The sequence below is a fragment of the Carcharhinus amblyrhynchos genome, chromosome 17 (assembly GCF_965287045.1).
Source record: "Carcharhinus amblyrhynchos chromosome 17, sCarAmb.v2.hapA, whole genome shotgun sequence".
Taxonomy (NCBI): domain Eukaryota; kingdom Metazoa; phylum Chordata; class Chondrichthyes; order Carcharhiniformes; family Carcharhinidae; genus Carcharhinus; species Carcharhinus amblyrhynchos.
In genome coordinates this window covers 28724973-28746463 of record NC_137340.1, presented here as the reverse complement: position 1 = coordinate 28746463, position 21491 = coordinate 28724973, and the positions used below count along the sequence as shown (strand labels likewise).

The window sequence follows — 21491 nt, the reverse complement described above, 5'->3', positions numbered from 1 at the left end:
ACTATCAAGTTGGCTGTTGATTATACATGTTAATTTCAATGAGAAGATTGTCCAGCTATAGTGGAAAAACAATCAAATAAATATAGCCCCTTTGAAAGTATGAATATCTGTTAATTTGGCCTGGAGCAACTTTGAAGGCAGAATTCATTCAGAAAAGCCAGTAGAAAAATTGATCTTAGGGCAAAAGGAGTTGAGAGGAGGAAAGAACTGCACAAAGTTCAAAGTTTATAGAATAGAAAGATGGTTAAGGAAGAACAAGGTTGGAAAAATTGAAAAGGGCATCGGGAAAAACAAAGCAATAAATAGTAAAACAATAAATGACACCAAAACAAAGGTTTTGAAATTCCAAAGGTTGTACAAGGTTCAGGGAGGGTAAGGATGTTAATTGCAGAACTGTGCAACTCCAGCTTAAGAGGAACAAGAAAGAAAAGTTCAGAACTAATTAACTGTGGTGGTGTGAATAAAATACAGAAAGATGGCCAATCTGTGAAGGAGAGAAAAGATTTGCCAGCTGGAGAATGATTATTGATCAGGTGATCAGATTTCTTTTGAATGCTGTGTTGAGAGATGTATTAAAAGAGGCGCTCAAATATGAGAGAAAAATCCAGTATGGATTTAGGGTTTGTGAACAGTTAAGAGTCAGTGTGTGATACAGAAGAATCATCTTTGGCCTCTTTTTACGTAAGAAGAATCTTTGGAGGTAACTTTAGCAATGAGTAAGATGTGTGAGTTCTGTTTGAAATCAGAGCAGATGGTAAAGCCATGCATGAGAACAGATGAAAAAAGGGTATAGAGCTATAAAAGTAGAAAGGCTTGTGCTATTGGTTGGATTTGTGAGTGACACGAGGAGAATTGCTTGGATTTTCACTGAATCGGGATGACTCAAGACTCTTTAAAAGTAGCAGATGGATCCTAATTCCAGTTTTCGCCATATTCCTGGGTTTTCCAATTTTCATGATGGCCTTCCAAGGCTGCGGGCTGGTTTGGGTCATGAACCCACACCCCACACTCCTTACCTGGCCGGCTCCATTGTGGGGATAGGCATGCCCTACTCCTCCACAATTTTCATGGAGCCAGGCCGATTTTTTAAAGAATCGTGATTCATAGCACCTTGGAGGTATTTGAAAAATAAGTTCAAAAGATTCCTCTCATGTCCCTGTGCCCCTGCACCCAGCTCCCACAGAACCTCATGCCCCTATGCCAACCCACGCCTCTCTACTCATGAGAAGGACAGTGGAAGATTTTTAGGAGGATGTAGACAGGTTTTTGGAATGGATAATTGTTGAAGGTGAAACGCAATGCAGGGAAGTGTGAAGTAATGCATTCCGGTAGAAAGAAAATAAAACACAGTTTTTAAAAGGGTGCAGGAGCTGAAGGACCTGGGATATATGTGGACAAATCATTGAAAGTAGTGGGACAGGTTAATAAAATGGTAAATAAAGCAGATGGGGTCATAGGATTTAGCAATAGAGATATTGGGCCATATTTTCACTACCATGCAGCTACCCCAAGTCAATGAGATTTCCCAACTTGACAGAGCTGCCTTGATACATAGGGCCCCATCACAAGCAATTTCCACTGAGGGAAAGTAGGGGATTGTGTCAGACTTTCCACCTCTATAGGCAGTTCAGAGGCAGATGGGTGCTGAAGCAGGCTGGTTAGAAGGCCCACCTCAGTTTTCTGAGACATTGATTCAGTGTTATAAAAGGCTGATTTACAGCCTTTAACTCTCACCATGGCCACCTCATAGCCACTCATCTACTATCCACTATGGGCAGGCCTCAGGAGCCCTGTAATGATTTCTAACAATACAATAGAGCTTTCATTCATAAACACATTTTTATGCATTCATGGGATTTGGCTGTCACTAGCTAGGCCAGCATTTATTGCATATTCCTAATTGCCTTTGGCACAGGAAAAAAACCTCTCATTCATGAAACCCATTCAAAGATTTCACAGACGCTAAATAACCAATCTTTTACAAGAACAAACTTCTATTCAATAGCTGCATCTAAGATTTAGTATCCACATCATCCTTTAGTAACCTCTTAAATCTGTAAACTCAGCCACCTTATTGAGATAAGTGCTTCTGACCTTTTGAAATCCAGCTAAACATTCATAGTTGGCTTAGCTGTAATAAAAGTACTGGGAAACATCAACAATTAAGTCTACTGATATTATAGGAACAAATAGTAAAGGTTTTTTCCTGAAGATTGCCTGTAAATTAATGCACTCCAGCAGTTTGTGTTTTTGTTAAATCAGACATCTGCTCCTGAGTTTTATTTAACTTTTAAAGGGCTGGAGATTGAATAATTTCAGATCTTGAGACGTAAACAAGACTTCAAAAGTGTTTACACCCCAACCAAAAATTTGTGACTCAAGTATTGAGGGGTAAGGCATTTGGAGCAATGATAATGGTGTCCTTTTAAACTCAACACTACTTTAAAGATAATTTAAAATTTTGAATTTGTGTTTCATGCTTGTGCGTGAAACCCTACTGGTAAAAACTGGACTGGTTGAATGTGGTAATGGAATTTCCACATTCCAGTTCCAGCCGTCATTTTTAAATGTTCCTGGAATCGTCACAGCTCTGCAAAATCCCAACCCATTGAGTACAAAAAAAAGTTGGGACGAAAATTTATAAACTTATGGTTTGGCCTCAACGGAGTATTGTATCCAATTCTGGGCACCACACCTTTGGAAGGATATGAAAATAGTGGAGAGTGTGCAGAAATGATTTACAAGAATGGTTCCAGGAATGAGGGATTTCAGATATGTGGATAGATGGGTGAAGTTGGAGCTGTGCTACTCAGGGAGGACAAGATTAGGAGGAGATTTGATAGCGTTGTTCAAAATCATGTGGGTCTAGAAAGAATACATAAAGAGAAATTGTTCCCACTGGCAAAAGGGTTGAGGATCAGATGATATTATTTTAAGTGATTGACCGAAAAGGTGCATTTGGTGAAAAAAATCCTCTCCAAGTGGGATTTGGAATCCACTGACTAGGATTATGGCGGAGGCAGATTCAATCATGGGAGTTCAAAAGGGAATTGGATAATCACCAAAAGAGAATAAAATTGCAGGGATTTGGGGCAAGGGTGGAGAATGGATTAACTGGTTTCTCTTGCAGAGAGCAATGCACCATAAAAAGCATTCTTTCTGGTTGTATCACAGCTTGGTATGATTCCTGCTGTGCCCAAGACCACAAAAAGCTACAAAGGATTGTGAATGTAGCCCAGTCCATCATGCAAATTAGCCTCCCACTCTGCCTGTACTTCCCGTTGCCTCAGAAAAACAACCAGCATAATCAAGGACCCCTTGTGCCCCGGACATTCTTTCTTTCACCTTCTTCCATCGGGAAATAGATACAAAAGTCTGAGGTCGCGTTCCAGCTGACTCAAGAACAGCTTCTTCCCTGCTGCCATCAGACATTTGAATGGATCTACCCCGCACTAAGTTGGTCTTTTTCTAAACCTTAACTATCACTGTAACACTACATTCTGCACTCTCTCCTATCCTTCTCAATGCTCGGTATGCTTTGGCTGTATAGCGGTCAAGAAACAATACTTTTCACTGTATAGTCATACATGTGACAATAATAAATCAAATCAAACCAAATCAAAAAGATGGTATGGACATGAATGATTGTTGTTTGCATGAGTAAACAGTGTTTTACTTAGAAACATTGTTTTTGTACCAAGGCTGTTGGGTTTACTTACGACCAAAGAGAATTCCTTCCTTGTGTTATAACTCCAGTGAATTTTGTCAGTCTTCTAGCATCAACTTCAAACCACTGTGAATAATCATTCCTGCCAGCGCACCAAGCTCCATCATAGAAGTCGTCTTCATAGATGCCAGCCTGTGGGCAGGGAAACATGGGTTAAGTATCAATGGTGCTAATTTGCTTAAAACTCTTTTCAGATTCAGAAGATAAATAATAATGACAGACAATAACTTAAATAATATCTTGCCACTTAACTGCTAGACATATAAAAATCGAAGAACTCCTGCCAGCAACAGTTGATATAATAGCAAGGAGATAATTAACTACACTTAATTATTCTGCAATCATTAAATCCCTTCCAGTTACAAGGAAATTAATTATTGATCTTTTTGGACGATTTTCCAGCTAAGTGAAATCCTAATGTAGAATTTTTATGATAGAATTAGATAACTTAGGTCTAGGTTACGGGTGAGTGGAGACAGTTATGCATGTTGTATGGGCAAAAAATGGTTTACATTAGAGGTATAATTTTAACACCTCAGTTGCCTGTTGTGAAATATGAGGGCTGTTTGACCAGAATGACAGTATGAGGTTCCACAAATGGACCTCATTTATGGAGCCAGTGAGATTCCTGTTCCAGATTGGGGCCCAGGAGCAGTTGGTCAGATTTGGACTGGCATAACACTGGCAGTACAGATAAAGCCTGGTCAACAGGAAAGGTTTCAGAAATGCACAAGCTGGATCAGTAGTGGATCAAATAATCTTTACAGTAACTGAAGGAACATGTTTGCTGTTCCTGGGCCCAAAATAAAACATTTTCTTAATTACCTTGAAGAACCTCTACATCTTTTTGAGTGCTGTGATTGGATGGCCAGTTTGCATATTAGGTCATTTAAAATTATACTTTAGGCTCTTTTCTGCATGCTAAGACCCCAATTAGCATAATGTCATATGGCTCATGGTTACATTATATAAGCATATATTTACAGCATAGAATCATAGAAACCCTACCGTACTGAAGGAGGCCATTTTGCCCATCGAGTCTGCATTGACCACAATCCCACCCAGTCCCTATTCCCAAAACCCCAATATTTACCCTGCTAATTGCCCTGACACTAGGGTCAATTTAACATGGCAATCAACCTAACAGCACACCTTTGGACTGTAGGAAGAAACTGGAGTATCCGGAGGAAGCTCATGCAGACACGGGGACAATGTGCAAACTCCACACAGACAGTGACCCAAGGTCAGAATTGAACCCAGGTCCCTGGTGCTATGAGGCAGCAGTGCTAACCACTGACTCACTGTGCCACCCATTTTCACTCATTTTTCATTTTTATTCTGATGCCAATTGCCAAAGATTCTCTTTATTGTTCATACATCAGTAATCAAGATGTTACCACAGAGTGAAGGATGCCAGTGATGCTGATTGTAACGTGAACCGAGCCTTCATCTTCATGCTTCTGTGTTTTAGAAGGTCTCTTTAGCCCTCTGCATCATTGCTAATGCCAAATCCTGCCACTCATCACAAGTAGATATATGACAAGAGCTGTCTGGGAAAGTCACAGGAGAAGGAACAGCATTATGAAAACAGATTTCATCTGTTCTTCCAATTGGGCTGGACTCTTGATAAAAATTTGCACTGGTTACAGTAGGACAGGCATGATGATATCAGTTAGATCCTGCAGACATGGAGAGATATTATCCCAAAGCCAGCAGCAATTAGTTTTCCTTTTCGTCTCTTTGTGACCGCCAAGACCTGAAGGCCAACAGTGAAGGCATCCATGCTGGATGCACAGGGCCTCTCTGTCCAGGAAATGGTTGCATATGTTTGTGGTTTCATCACCAGCTTATCTCATATTGAGGATGTCACATGTCATTGTGATGCTCCAACATCTTTCCTCTAAGAGAAGATGTACAGACCTGAGTCTATTTGGTTCAGACCCAGAGGCTGATTTCTGTGGAATCTGTTATGATCCCAAACTAGACCCAAAGGTTTTTGGTAAATCCAGTTCGGGATTAACTTTTGGTTTAAAGCAGACAAAGCTTGAGATTCAATTAACAAGTTTTGAAAAAAAATTGAACCATACGAGGTCAGAAAGATAAAACAACTTACACAATATCTTTCATACACGCTACCATCCAGAATTTATATCAGGTACAGGTGAATTAATGGATAAACTGTAGTTGAACACACCACACTAAACATTCCATAAAAAATGACAGATGCGACCAAGACAGAGCCCACGGATTTCTCAATACCCTACCCAAGACATCAACAACATTGAGTTAAACAATTTCATTGAAACTCTGTCTCTCTCATTAAGGATTCCAGTCTTCGCTTTAGAATTCTCTCCAACCCAACAGCCTCAACGAGAGCCTGCCTCACAAAGTTGAATTCTTGTCTCCCGAGACTCTATTCCCGTGGATTGTTGAGTTTGTACTCCAGTATGAATTCATAAGCACAAGATTAGCTCCTTGGCTGTGTTAAGCAGAATACCAGTGTTCCAAAGGATTCCATTTAACCCAAAGGCCCATAGCATGGAATCACCATCCTCTGCTGCCTCCTTTAATCATGTGAGATCACTATCCACCAGGTACACAGTACATACACTTGCAAATCAGCCAATGTTGTCTACCTGATACGCTGCAGGAAAGGATGTCCGAGGCATGGTACATTGAGGAGACCATGCAGACACTACGACAATGGATGAATGAACACCTCTCGACAATCACCAGGCAAGAGTGTTCTCTTCCTGTTGGGGAACACCTCAGCGGTCACGAGCATTTGGCCTCTGATCTTCGGGTAAGGGTTCTCTAAGGCGGCCTTCATGACACACAATGCAGAGTCGCTGAGCAGAGACTGATAGCCAAGTTCCGCACATATGACGACAGCCTCAGCTGGGATCTTGGGTTCATGTCACACTATTTGTAACCCCTACAAACTGTCTGGACTTGCAAAATCTCACTAACTGTCCTGGCTGGAGACAGTACACACCTCTTTAACCTGTGCTTAACCCTCTCTCCACTCACATTGTCTGTACCTTTAAGACTTGATTGCCTGTAAAGACTCGCATTCCAACCATTATTTTGTAAATTGAGTTTGCGTCTTTATACGCCCTATTTGTGAACAGAACTCCCACTTACCTGATGAAGGAGCAGCGCTCTGAAAGCTAGTGGCTTGTGCTGCCAAATAAACCTGTTGGATTTTAACTTGCTGTTGTGAGACTTCTTACTGTGTTTCCCCTACTGCAACGCTGGCATCTCCACATTGTGGCCTCCTTTAATCACCAGGATTTCTCCTCTTGACTTAAGGTTCCAACCTGTTTTCTTCCTGAAGCCTTTCTTTTCTGCTTCTCTTTTTTCTTAATAAGGACTTCTCTCAGTCCCTTCTTCCTTTGAGATGTCTGCCTGCCTGCCCACTCTTCCTGGCCCTTATAATGACGGTATTCCAATCCTGGTCACATGATAAGGATTTTCACACCATTTTTCTTTTTGTTCAGGTGCATCAAGCCTGCCTTTGGCCCAAAGCCCCAGATTGTGCATGTGCCTCCTTATCCCAGCCTGTGCATGTGCAGAAACTCCTAAGGCACGCTGAGAGCTGTAGTTCCAGGCCTCCGCTCTCAAAGAGATACATTTGGAGCTCATATCAAACCCACTCCCAACTGATCAAATCCACTTTGACCTCAAAACACATCTGTCAGCATGTGAGGAATGAATAAAGGAGTGTAACACAGAAAAAGGGATTACAGGAAAGTACTAAGAGAGTAGACAATTCACCTTAATTACTCTGATGGGGCCATGAGACTTCCCTTTGCAGCTCAGAAGAGTCTTGTAATTTTTTGGGGGGGGGGGTGTGGTGGGGTGTGGAGACTGTCACTCTCGGTCATACCTCCATTAGAGGGGCATTCAGTTCTCCATCTGTCCAGCTATATCCACCCACACCGGCCACTTATGGCTCATCATTGTTAGCTGTGTTTCACTGGGAGCATTCTCATTTCCAAGTCAGAAGATTATGTATTTGAGTCCTGCACAAGGGACTTGAGCCCACATTCTAGTTTGACACGACAATGCAGCACTCAGGGGGTGCTGCACTATTGGAGGCGCTGTCCTTTAGACGAAACCAAGATTCAATGTGCTCTGTCAGGTGAATGTTAGATACCTCTAGCACTACATCGAAGTAGAGTGGGGAAGTTATTCCCAGTGACCTAGTTGATGTTTATTCCTCAACCAATGCATGAAATCTGGTCATTACCTCATTGCTGTTTGTGAGAGTTAATAGAAAGGATTTTCCCGCTGCGCTCACCCCAAGACCAGAAAATCCCGCCTGAGGTCAATGAACCTTTGCATGGTCCATGTCCTGCTGGCTACGGTTCTCATGGCTGGTGGGACGGGGAAGTTCTGCCCATTCTGTCCTAATTGGCTGCCATGTCCCTACATTAGAACAATGACTAGACAGCAAAGAAGAATTTAATTGTGAAGAACTTTGGGACATTCTGTGGTTGTAAACAATGCTATACGTATGCAAACTCCTTCTTTATTTGAAGCCTAATTCACATCTATGAATAATCTGTAGAAAACTCTATACACACAGCTGTGGTCTTGCAACAGGGTTAGCACTGTGACCTAATGGGAGGGCACACTAAGAAGCCTCACAACACCAGTTAAAGTCCAACAGATTTATTTGGCACACAAGCTTTTGGAGCACTGCTCCTTCATCAGGTGACCTCACCTGATGAAGGGGCAGTGCTCTGAAGGCTTGTGCTGCCAAATAAACCTGTTGGACTTCAACTGGCGTTGTAAAACTTCTTACTGTACTTACCCCATCCAATGCCGGCATCTCCATATCATATCTAATGGAAGGGTCAGCATCCCAATCCAGCAAAATGATGAAGAAAATATTTGGATTTTTTCGCACTGTTGTGCACAGTCTGATTCCACCCAGTGATAGGGCAAGCTGGTAACTAAACAGAATTTTGCAGTCTTAGCCCAGAGCAAACTGTCTGACAGGATTACCATTTATTATAAGCTGTTGAAAATGACTTGAAGGTACAACAGCTGAGTTCTGCTCAATTAGGTTGGACTCAATTTGATGTTAAAATCTTTGACATGTAGAAGTATGGGATATATCTGTGGTTACAATAGCACAATATTTACACCAACTCAAAATTACAGGGATATAACATCCAACATACTTGAGATTTTTGAAAAGTTTGACTTATGCGGTTCACACAAAGTTAACATTCTTTGAAGTGATTATGCATGACAAGTATTTGTTTGACAATTTAAGTGAAATGTATTTTAAGTGATCATGTGTTTTGTTTTTAGCCAGACGTAAATTCCATGCATAGTTTTCAAGTTTGAGAGCAAGCCTCAGATATGTGGTGTTCAACACAATGACCTGCTATAGAGCAGGTTTAAACCATAATTAACTCCATTGCTTAATTGCTCTCATTATTGAGTATTGTTGATTCAGTGCAGAATATTTTCAACAGCCAAATAAGTACGGCATTAATCATTACCAATTAATTCTGTCCTTCTGATTGACAGAGCAAAAATGAGTAGCTGTTGTGTAAAAAACAATATTCTATATATTAATGTAAGCATATATGACCATGTAACATATCAATGCACGGGTGGCACAGTGGTTAACACTCCTGTCCCACAGTGCCAGGGTCCCAGGTTCAATTCTGACCTTGGGACACTGTGTGGGATTTGTACTTTCACTCTGTGTCTGTATGCATTTCCTCTGGGTGCTCTGGTTTCCTCCCACACTCCAAAGATGTGCGGGTGAGGTTGATTAGTCATGATAAATTGCCCCTTAGTGTCAGTGGGATAAGCAAGGTAAATGTGTGGGTCAGTACAGACTTGTCAGTACCAACCTAGTTTGGTACAGACTTGATGGGCTGAGTGGCCTCCTTCTATACTGTAGGAATTCTATGATTTACAGTGTGGTTATCAAGCTTAAGAAACAAAATATTGAATTATGTAGATTTTGTTTGACTTATTTATATTATTAACAAAAATGTCAAACAGTTGGTTGATATAGAACTAAAGTGATATTCTTCTCATACATAAGTATTCCTCCTGCTTTTGTTGATTAAGTCATTGAGTGACTGAACAGTGCAAGTTTAAAAAGTCTTAGTTTCAAATCCTAAGCAGAAGAGCAGTTAGTTTTGGTCTTCTAAGGCCAGTAATCAGGATTGGAGGAACAGCCAGAATTTCAGCTCTTCTTCACTGCTTGGGGAGGGCAGGCTCAGAAGCGGCTATGTTGCTAATCAGCCTGCCATAGCTCAGTGTCTAGAACAATAAAGAATGGCTGTATTGGCAAAGATCAGGCAGCTCCTGGTCAGCATGATGTGAAATCCCAACAACCACTCAAGGGGAAACAGCTGGTCTCTTGTTTCTGCCTTGAACAGTGAGTGACCAGACGGGAGAACCTGGTTAACCCATTAACGCCCACGGCCCAGTTTCTAAGTGGGCTTGTAAGCGGGCAAGCAGTCTGTTCCTCTGAACCAGGTGCTGCCTAATTATCCAAACCATGGTCCTATTTACTGATGGCAATTGGGGGCCTACGCAGGTTTTCAGACTCTGATTGCCATGCATGGCTATACCAGGGAGTGAGCTGCCAAACCAGTGGTTCCTAAAGCTCAATGTTACTCAGGAAACCCGCCAGGAAACTTTCAATTTGTTTTTGGCTTGTCAGGCCTCTTTTAAGGCCAAACCAAATAAACAAACTCGAGTTAAATCAGATTGACTTGTCAGGGATGAGCCTGAAGAGGCCACACTTGCCTTCTGTAACAAGTGCCCTGGTGCTGGCCATTCATAAGCCTACCCCCCACGATCACCTCCCTTTCCTCAGGGCTAGTGTGACAGCCCGTTTTCTTGGAAACAACCTGAGCTATTCCTCTCACAGAACTGGCAAGCCGCAGTATCCCTGTTTCAAGATTAATGTGGAGATGCCGATGTTGGACTGGGGTGGACAAGATGAGAAGTCACACGACAGCAGATTGTAGCCCAACAGCTTCATTTGAAATCACAAGCTTCATCAGGTCAGTGGATTTGAGACCACAACCAGATCAGCCATGATCTTACGGAATGGCAGAGCAGGCTCAAAGGGCCAAATGCTGCTCCTCCTTCCCAAGTTCCTTTGTAAAATACACTTATGGTAGAACATTCTGTGTTTGAACTACAGGGTCCAACATTTTAAAATGTCCTCTTCAGTCGGATGGTATTAATCTGGAATATATGCCCATTTTGACTTGCCAATCAGGAAAAACTGCCTTTTACTATTTACCCTGTCGAAACCTTGAAGAAAATTATCAATAGGTTAGTTACAATATTTCAAATATTTCTTTTGTAACCATAATCTTTCTCTGCTGGGGTCAGTTCAGCTATCCTCATGTCCTTTTGATAGCAGATTGTCCCGCACGCCATGGAATACTCCAACAGTGCTTCCTGCAAATTCAACATTGCTTCCCAGCCTTCGTGGGTGGAATTTTCACATCCTACCCGCCATGGGAATCGTAGAGGGCAGGACACAGACCACGCAAAGGTCCATTCACTTTGGGTGGGATTTTCTGACCTTGGAGTGAACACAGACAGAAAATTCCTCCCCAGGTGGAAAACCATGAATCATATCTGTCCTTTATTTTTGGTTTGATAGGTTTTACTTCTGCTCATATTGTACAGAGAAATTACAGATTGATCTTTTGATTCGCAGACATTCTGCCATCTAACTTCAACATCAGAGTGTTAAAGCACACAGCTGTGAGGCATTTCTTAGGGATCGTGGTGGGACAGGGGAGTCCCACCCATCAGGGAGGAATGTTGCCAAGGTAAGTACGTGCTGGACATTACGGTGGCACAGTGGTTAGGATTCCTGCCTCACAGTGCTTAGGGACCAAGGTTCAATTTGGCTTTGGGTCACTGTCTGTGTGGAGTTTGCACATGCTCCCCGTGTCTGCGTGGGTTTCCTCCGAGTTCTCTGGTTTCCTCCCACAGTCCAAAGATGTGTGGGTTAGGTTGATTGGCCATGCTAAATTGACCCTAGTGTGAGGTGGATTAGCAGGATAAATATGAAGGGTTACGGGAATAGGGCCTGGATGGGACTATGGTCGGCGAAGGCTCGATGGACCGAATGGCCTCCTTCTGCACTGTAGGGATTCTATGATCACATTCTAACCTTTGAAAACAACACACGGTAACTCACCAACAGCACATGTTTGTATTTCTAATGCGTACCTCTGATGGACAAGGGTCCCCTCCCACAGCACTGGGTTAGAAGAATACCATGAACTGTTTTATTCACTGTGTTATTTCAAAATAACAGTGATTACAGTCCTCCACAGGGATGCTGTATCCTCCCATTTGAAAAGAGAGACTGTGTTTGAATAATATAGGAAAGGGAAATTCCCATGAAGCATCAGCTTCACAGGACCACCAACAGTTGCTTTGTAATGCTTAGGGCTGTTCACAGGCCACTCTCTCTATGTTTATATTTCCCCTGCTGCAATTGAGTATCCATTGTGTGTTTTCTAACACAGTAACAGGCAATTAACTGCTCTCACTCCTTTGCCCACTGTAAGGGAATCCCTTTTCCCTACAGTATGATACTGTGTTTGCCCTATTAAAAATGAAGAGATCAAAGAGTTACCAACGCAGTCCATTAAATGCAATTATTTTGAACACAATTAGGAAAATAAAATTATAGAGCACTGTTATTGATTTAAATCCTTCCATAAAGGTGTCCTTCAGTGTTGCATCTTTCATGAAATACTTATTCGATACTTGAAGGTTGGAGGAATCAGCCGCACACAAAACTTAAATATTCTTTTAAATACATACCTGAATATTCAGTCTGCCTCTGTGAGCCCCCAAACCATAACGCTGGACAGTAGATGCATGGAGCTGAAAGTCATCAATTCTCAATGTCTCCAAGCCCAGAGGAGGACATTCTGTTAAAGAACAGAAGGAAATCATTCAAACCTGTAATATATCAAAGCACTTTAACACAGCCTCTCACTGTCATTTATTGCTTCTGTCTGGCTGAAGTATTTTTCAGTTACTAAAGTGATAAAATTCTGCAAAGGTAAATAAGATGCAGCAAACTTTCTTTTAAGCTTATCCCTGCATAACTTAAAAAGTTAGCTAAAAGTACTTTATTCTGTTTTTATTCTTTTACAGTTAGGCTCAGTGATACCGCTTTCATTTCTGAATCCGAAGTCATGGGAACAAGATCTACTCTAGAGCGTGCATAACCTAGGCCGACACTTTGGTGCAGTATGCAGGGTGTGCTGCATTGTCAGCAGTGCTGTTTTTTTGGATGAAATGTTAAATTAGGGCTCCATTCACCTGCTTTATGTGGAGATGTGATTCTGTGTTCCGGGTTCCAGTGATTGGTTCTTTTTCAACCAACATCTCCCCACAGATGGGATTGGTTGATCGTTCATTCATTTTGTTGCTATTGGGATCTTACTGTGCCAAATTTGTTGTCAAGTATAATCCTTCTACTCTCTCCAATAAAAGCCATAGAATCCCTACAGAGCAGAAGAAGGCAATTTGACCCATTAAGTCTGCACCAACTCTCTGACAGAGCATTTTACTGAGGACTTTCACCCTATTCCCATAACCCCATGCATGTATCCTACCGAACCCCCTGACCTACACATTTTGGGATAATAAGGGCCCGATTTTACAATTGCGTTGCACCCGTTTTTGGGCGAAAACGTGAGGCCATTAACGTGATCCGCGCTCACGTCCAGCAGATGGCTACTTTACCGAGAACTGGAAATGGCTGAAACGGGCACAACAGCGATTTAAATGCATTTGTTTGCATTTAAATTGAATTAATGAACTGCCCACCCAATGTTATCAGCATTTCCCCCTTTCCCACCGTGTTCACCAATTCGGAACCACGCTGAAATGGACATGCTGAATAAAAAGCCTGAATCCAGCTGCTTAAGAGACAAGTTCTGAGCTTCCAACAGCTCTCTGACTCAGATTGGTGATAGGGAGGAGGAGGGAGATGGGGAGAGAGGAGGAAACAGGTCAGATGTGCCTCTGAGGGGTGAGGGGGGAATAAGGTCAGATCATTCTTGGCGGGGGGAGGGTGGTGAGGCCATATCATTCTCTAGCGGGGGTTGAGGTAGGAGGGAGGGCTGAGTGTTGTCTGGTTGGGGGTGGAGGGGATGTGGGTCAGACGTACCTCTAGAGGGCAGAGGAGTGAGGCCAGATTGTTTTCTGGATGGGGTGGGGGAGTGAGGCCACATTATTCTCTGGGGGGGGTGGGGGGGGGAGGTGCGGGGATTGAGGCCAGATCATTTTTGAGGGAGGGGGGAGTTGGCGAGGAGCAAGGCCACATCATTCTCTGGGGTGGGGGGGAGGTCATCCTGATCCCCCTCTGCAGGCGATCAGTTGGGGAGAAGGGAGTAGGAGGTTGCGATTGGTCTGGGTGGCAGGGGAATGGGTGGATAAGGGGGACAGTGATGGCTGTGGAAGCCCTCACATCCGCTTTTGGCTCCCAGGCCACTTTCTCCGCTTTTTGCAGTTCAAGAGCGATCTGACATGGGCACACGTTTTCAAATATTTTCTAACTGCGCACTTCAGGGCTCCAATCATTTTGGGCGCGATAAGTCCCACCTACAGTGCGACCCGTGATTTTGTTTTTCAGACTGAGTGCGTATAGGGGCACCTGAGAACAGGTTTCCAAGTCGGATCTGAATTGCGCCCAGATTCAGCACTTGGAATGAAAATGGTAAAATCAGCCGCCAACAGTCAATTTAGCATGGCTAAACCACCTAACCTGTACATCTATGGACTGTGGGAGGAAACTGGAGCATCCGAAGGAAAGTCACATTGACACAAGGAGAACATGCAAACTCCACAGTCACCCAAGGCTAGAATCAAACCCAATTGTCCAAAATAGTTTGATAAAACATTTGAAAGAAGTTGATAAACTTAAATACTACTGAGAAAACTTAATAAATAAGATTTAATATCAGAACTCAGCAGTAATTTACAAGATGTAATTGAGGATTATATTATGATTCTCGGGTAGGATTTGTGGCTCCTGTTTCACATTCCCCACCCTCCCCTCAGCTTGTCCTTGTTCACCCTCCATGTTTTCACTGTCAAAATTTCTACACTCAAGAGTTTCCTTGAGCCCCTGCTTCACTTGCAGAAGAACTTATCCAATCAGGTTTTCTCTCTCATATTCCAGCCCAAATGTGATGGCACATGTCCAGACACAGCACTCGATTTTACCATCACGTTGCGTCTGTTTTCGGGCGCGAAAAGTCGGTAAAGTTGGGCATGAGGCAAGTAGCATGATCCGTGCCCGCCTCCATGCCAGTTTCCCCTTTACCAAGGCCCGAAAATGGCTGCAATCAGGACTGCACCTGAAACAGGCTCAAGGGCCATTTAAATGGACTTAAAAGGCTACATGCTCAACCTTACCGGCATTTCCCCCTTTACCACCACATTCATCCATCCAGAATCAGCGCAAAACAGACATGCTCCTCAGAACACTGATTCGGTGCTCCAGTTAGTGAGGAGGTGAATGCCGAACATCCGACAGCTCCCTGCTTCAGACCGGTGTGGGGGAGGGGGGGGTAGAGGGGAGAGGAGGGAGATGGGATCCACTGCCTGAGATCAGTGAGGGGGGAGGGGGGGTCTGCTGCCACTCTGCCTCAGATCAGTAAGGGGGAAGGGGGGGGTCTGCTGTCACTCTGCCTGAGATCAGTGAGGGGGAAGGCGGGGGATCTGCTGCCACTCTGCCTGAGATCAGTGAGGGGGAAGGGGGGGTCTGCTGTCACTCTGCCTGAGATCAGTGAGGGGGGAGGGGGGGATCTGCTTCCACTCTGCCTCAGATCAGTGAGGGGGAAGGGGGGGTCTGCTGTCACTCTGCCTGAGATCAGTGAGGAGGAAGGGGGGGTCTGCTGTCACTCTGCCTCAGATCAGTGAGGGGGAAGGGGGGGTCTGCTGTCACTCTGCCTCAGATCAGTGAGGGGGAAGGGGGGGGTTCTGCTGTCGCTCTGCCTGAGATCAGTGAGGGGGAAGGCGGGGGGTCTGCTGTCACTCTGCCTCAGATCAGTGAGGGGGAAGGGGGGGGGGTCTGCTGCCACTCTGCCTGTGATCAGTGAGGGGGAAGGGGGGGGGGTCTGCTGCCACTCTGCCTGAGATCAGTGAGGGGGAAGGGGGGGGGTCTGCTGTCACTCTGCCTCAGATCAGTGAGGGGGAAGGGGGGGGGTCTGCTGCCACTCTGCCTCAGATCAGTGAGGGGGAAGGGGGGGTCTGCTGTCACTCTGCCTCAGATCAGTGAGGGGGAAGGGGGGGGGTCTGCTGCCACTCTGCCTGAGATTAGTGAGGGGGAAGGCGGGGGGTCTGCTGTCACTCTGCCTGAGATCAGTGAGGGGGAAGGCGGGGGGTCTGCTGTCACTCTGCCTCAGATCAGTGAGGGGGAAGGGGGGGGTGTCTGCTGCCACTCTGCCTGTGATCAGTGAGGGGGAAGGGGGGGAGGTCTGCTGCCACTCTGCCTGAGATCAGTGAGGGGGAAGGGGGGGGTCTATGTCACTCTGCCTCAGATCAGTGAGGGGGAAGGGGGGGGTCTGCTGCCACTCTGCCTGTGATCAGTGAGGGGGAAGGCGGGGGGTCTGCTGTCACTCTGCCTGAGATCAGTGAGGGGGAAGGCGGGGGGTCTGCTGTCACTCTGCCTGAGATCAGTGAGGGGGAAGGCGGGGGGTCTGCTGTCACTCTGCCTGAGATCAGTGAGGGGGAAGGGGGGGTCTGCTGTCACTCTGCCTGAGATCAGTGAGGGGGAAGGGGGGGGTCTATGTCACTCTGCCTCAGATCAGTGGGGGGGAAGGGGGGGTCTGCTGTCACTCTGCCTGAGATCAGTGAGGGGGAAGGGGGGGGTTCTGCTGCCACTCTGCCTCAGATCAGTGAGGGGGAAGGGGGGGGTCTGCTGTCACTCTGCCTCAGATCAGTGAGGGGGAAGGGGGGGGTCTGCTGTCACTCTGCCTGAGATCAGTGAGGAGGAAGGGGGGGGTCTGCTGTCACTCTGCCTCAGATCAGTGAGGGGGAAGGGGGGGGTTCTGCTGCCACTCTGCCTCAGATCAGTGAGGGGGAAGGGGGGGGTCTGCTGTCACTCTGCCTCAGATCAGTGAGGGGGAAGGGGGGGGTCTGCTGTCACTCTGCCTGAGATCAGTGAGGAGGAAGGGGGGGGTCTGCTGTCACTCTGCCTGAGATCAGTGAGGGGGAAGGGGGGGGTCTGCTGTCACTCTGCCTCAGATCAGTGAGGGGGAAGGGGGGGTCTGCTGTCACTCTACCTGAGATAGATGGGAGAAAAGGGGGAAAGAGCCCACGATTGGGCTGGGTGGCGGAGGGGTTTTGGGGGGGGGTCAGTAATGTTGGGGGTGTGGGGTGATGTCTGTTGGGGGCCAGGCGGAAGCATTGTCCGGCCTGAGAGCGATGTGACAGGGGAGCAGCATTCTATTATTTGTTTGCACATGTGCAGTTGGAGGCGCCGATCGAAGCTGCGGGATTTCGGGTACATTAAGCCCCGCCCACAGACTTCTGCAGCGTGATTTGGAATTTTTTCAGGCAGAGTGTGTATGGGGATGCCTGAGAACGGGTCTAAAAGTTGGATCTGAAACATTCCCAGTTTCAAGTCCGCCCAGCAGAATCAAAATGGTAAAATAGGGCCCACAGACTTTGTTTGGATCTCACTTATCTCCATGTTCAGTCTCATCACAACTTTTTTTGACTCTCCTGAATGCCTTGAAATTACTGGACTTATTGACTATTTACTAACTTAACTAGTAGAATGAAAGTAAACCATGACCTGAATGTAGCTGTAGTATATTGAAGCATAACATTGTATACTACTCAAAAATATTGCAGCTTGGACAAAGGAAATAAACAGAAAATTTGGTAGACTATTGACGGTTGCAACAGTTTAAGATGAATTACTCTTCCAAGCAAGGATGGCATTTTTAATTTTTGAGAAACTTTCAGACCAGTTTCCCTAAATATTTCCTAACCCATTTCCTTCCAGGCGATTGCCTACACAATGACAATAAAACTACTTCAATGTCTTCTTTGATAGCATCTACTAACTCTGCACCTGCCACCACCTGGAAGGACGGTCCACAGGTTTGTCAAAGACTATCAGCTCCATGTTTTCCCTCCAAGTCATTCATTATGTTGACTTGGATATAATATCACTATTCCTTCAGGGACATTGGATCAAATTCCTGGAATTCCCTGCCTTGTAGCACCATGAGGGCGTCTTCACCACACAGATTGCAGTCACTCAAGGAGAAAGCTCACTACCACTTTCTCAAGGGCAACAATGGGCAGGCAATAAAAGCTGGCCTTACTTATTAACACCAGCATTCTCAAAACGTATTCTTAAAAACTAATCCATGGTCACAAAGGAGTTGATAGTGTGTTGTGTAAACATAAGGGTAGGATTTTATGACCTCGCTTGGGTAAGACTCGTAAAATCCTGCCTGAGGCCGAAGAATTCCACACTGCGGTAAAATTCCGACCAAGTTCTCTAATTTTGAACATTTTGCTGGATAATCTTCACAAATAAACACACAATTAATGGAAGTTGTACACATCTCATATCTGGTCCCACGTGGTTGGGAGGGAGTTGAAACATTCCATATTACATAGTCATTACAACATTATTTACGTCCTGGCGCTGAGGTTACAATGAATGCTGCAGATCTTAGTGTTCAAGGCCGGAATTTTCCAGCCATTCACATCCTGCCACTGCTGGCAAGCGGGGATGGAGAATTCAATGCTTATCCAAATCTCCGTCCATTGCAGCGGGAGCAAAGAATCTCGGCCAGAAAGTTCCGGTCCAAGTGTTGACTGACAGGCAAATTCCACAAATCCTCTCTGCCACATTTTTTTTCCGTAAGCTGCTCCAGGACCTCCAGAAAACAAGCAGAAAATTTAAAGAAAATCTCACCTTGGAGTTCTGTAATGTACATTTTCTGATTTATTTTACTGGGTAAGCAGGGGCACACCCTGCCTTGAGGATGTCTTCTCCCTATCAGCTTTCATTGGAATCACAGAAACTCTACAGTGCAGAAGGAGGCCATTCAGCCCATTGAATCCACACTGACAACAATCCCACCTAGGCCTTATCTCCGTAACCCCACATATTTATCCTGCTAATCCCTCTAACCTACGCATCCTGGGACACTAAGGGACAATCTAGCGTGGGCAATGCACCTAACTAGCCAGACTGTGGGAGGGAACTGGAACTGGAGGAAATCCACACAGACACGGGGAGAATGTGCAAATTCCACGCAGGCAGTTTCCCAAGCCAGGCATCAAACCCAGTTCCTTGGAGCTGTGAGGCAATAGTGCTAACTAATGTGTCACTGCGCTGCCCGCTTTCACGCTTATATCTTCTGTTGCCAGACCAAGGGAGTTCTCTCTGGGGCACTGACCAATACTTATCCCTTAGCCAACATCACTAAACTAGATGATCTGGTCATTATCACATTACTATCTGTGGGTACTTGCGGTGTGCAAATTGACTGCTGCCTCTCCTGCAGACAATACAATTGTCAGACAAGACAATTCACTGGCTGTAAAGTGCTTAGGGGTGTCCTGAGATTGTGAGAAGTGCCATATGAATGCAAGCATTCATTTCTTTTCCAATTATGTTAGTCAATTGGATGGCTAGCCCTATGTAGCTGATGGATTTTAGGGTACCCATAACCCATTGATGGTAGAGATGGGTGGGGGTTCCACTCACGCCCACCCAGGCACAAGTTCCCCACTGGATGTCAACCCAGAATTTGGAGACAGGGCTGCTGTTTCCAATAGCTAGGGCTGTCTGGAACAGGACTTGGACACTGATTCAGAGATGGAATGCTAACCGCTAAAGCAGCAGCTCACTCCGGAGTTTTCTGAAAGGTACTATTAAAATAAATAATGCTTGCAAGAAACAGCATGCTTTTCCACATGCCAAGGGAACAACACTAATTGCAATCAATATTCCAATAAGTATTTTTGCTCTTTATTTCATTTAACTTTCTTTCTGAAAAAGTGGCAGTTCAAAATGGAGGCTCTCTTCACAAAGTTTGAAAACAGATCTAGTAAGAAATCAGTGAAGATAAAATTCCTTTGATGTTTGAGACAACAGCTTTCAAAATGTTAAAGTCTGCAGTTTGACAGGTGAAATTCTAATTTCTAATCATGATTAGATTCTGGCAGTAATAGTCAGTAAAACATTACGAGGCTTTCCCAATTAATTTGCTGAGGTGTAAGACTGTTAACACGGTGGCTGCTAGCCTACTTTTAAAAAAATAGTTTTATATGAAAGCAAATCTGGCTCAACTTCTGAATCCTGGCAAAGGGATCCACGTTCTGTAAACATGTGTGACTTGTATTACTTGGAAAAAAACACACGCACTTACTGAAAAGCTGCTGACAAGGAAAGAGAAATCTGACTGTCGCATCCAAAGGATCTGCGGTTTCAGCTTTCTGAAAAAAAGTAAATTATTCCCTTGCAGACTGGTTTCAAATCTCCTAGGACGGAGTTTACTGTCAAAAATAACGCTGAGGCTTATGATGTTATTTGCTATTTATGCATAAATGGTGCGTTGACTTCAGGTAAGCAGCAGATGCACAGCTAAATTTAACCATTTAACCATTGTTCTCTAAGTTGTGAGACTGTGGTGATTGTCCCTTTAAGGGCAACATAGCAGAGTAAGGATTACCAGGCTTGTGTGACCAATCAGGAGTGTGGAATTACCCCGTGTTGAGAGAGACTCCTAGGCAGAGATATTTTAAGAGCTAGCTGCTGCCACTGTATAATTCTTAAAAAATACCTTTTGTGTTCATTAATGAAGTCTGTGAAAATGAATCTTTACATCTGGTGATGAGGATAAATTATTCTGATACTGCCTCTGGTCTGCCACCTGTGAATATCCTGTTTTATCTGAAAAATAAAGTATTCACGAGCATGTCTCATTTTGGATGAACAGACCCATTTGACGCATCCATGGAGGATGGGCTCAACACCTCCAGCGTCTTGGGTATTATTTCCTTTCTATTTCTGCCTCGCCCTTAGGCCTGATGGTGTATGGCACTGACCTAGCCTTTAAACACCTTGCTTGGCTTGCATCCTTAATCTGCAGCTTGACGGAGATATCTTTCCTGCTTTCCAGCTCTCCATTAAAAACAATGGTACGTTTCTTTGAAATCTTTGGTAGACCTGCTTTGAACTCTGAAATTAGATTCACCTCGGCCCAAAAAAGTTCCATTCTCTCCAGCCAGGTTTCCCCATTAGGGCTGGATAGTTACCTTTAACAATGTGCAAGAACATGTCTGCAATCTGTCCGTTCAGCTGCACATCTACATCGACGCGATCCCTCAACTGAACTGCTTCCCCAGTATAGGTTTTTAGTATTATCTTTGAGGGTCTTAAGGCAATTTGTCAGAGTTTCACTTGATAAACTGTTTCTAGTAGCAACAAAACTGCTGCTTCGATATACACTGCATTTTCACTGGTTTACTGTCCAGTGAAGGAGTGACCCAGTATCGGTTTGTTGCAGCAGCAATAGCCAATATGTTCAATGACAGTTTGTCATCTGACCGTGACTCTGGTCTTTTTTGGAATCCTTTATGTATCCTGTGGTTCCTTTTCTCTCTATTCAGTTTTCCATTTGACACACTTGGTTCTTGCTTTTTGTAATTTTTTTGTTTGGAATTTGTTGTTTCCTTCTCCAACACACAC

At 44.5% G+C, this 21491-nt stretch overlaps 1 protein-coding gene across 1 annotated transcript in view; it reads right to left on the bottom strand.

The window, feature by feature from the left end:
* Positions 1 to 21491, bottom strand: part of cpxm2 (carboxypeptidase X (M14 family), member 2) — a 184198-nt gene that overhangs the window by 129749 nt on the left and 32958 nt on the right. The window contains exons 3-4 of the mRNA XM_080205676.1: positions 12572 to 12681; positions 3720 to 3859 (exon numbers count right to left, since the gene is read on the bottom strand). Of these exons, the coding sequence (XP_080061802.1) occupies positions 3720 to 3859; positions 12572 to 12681 (250 nt within the window). The remainder of the gene's footprint in view (positions 1 to 3719; positions 3860 to 12571; positions 12682 to 21491) is intronic.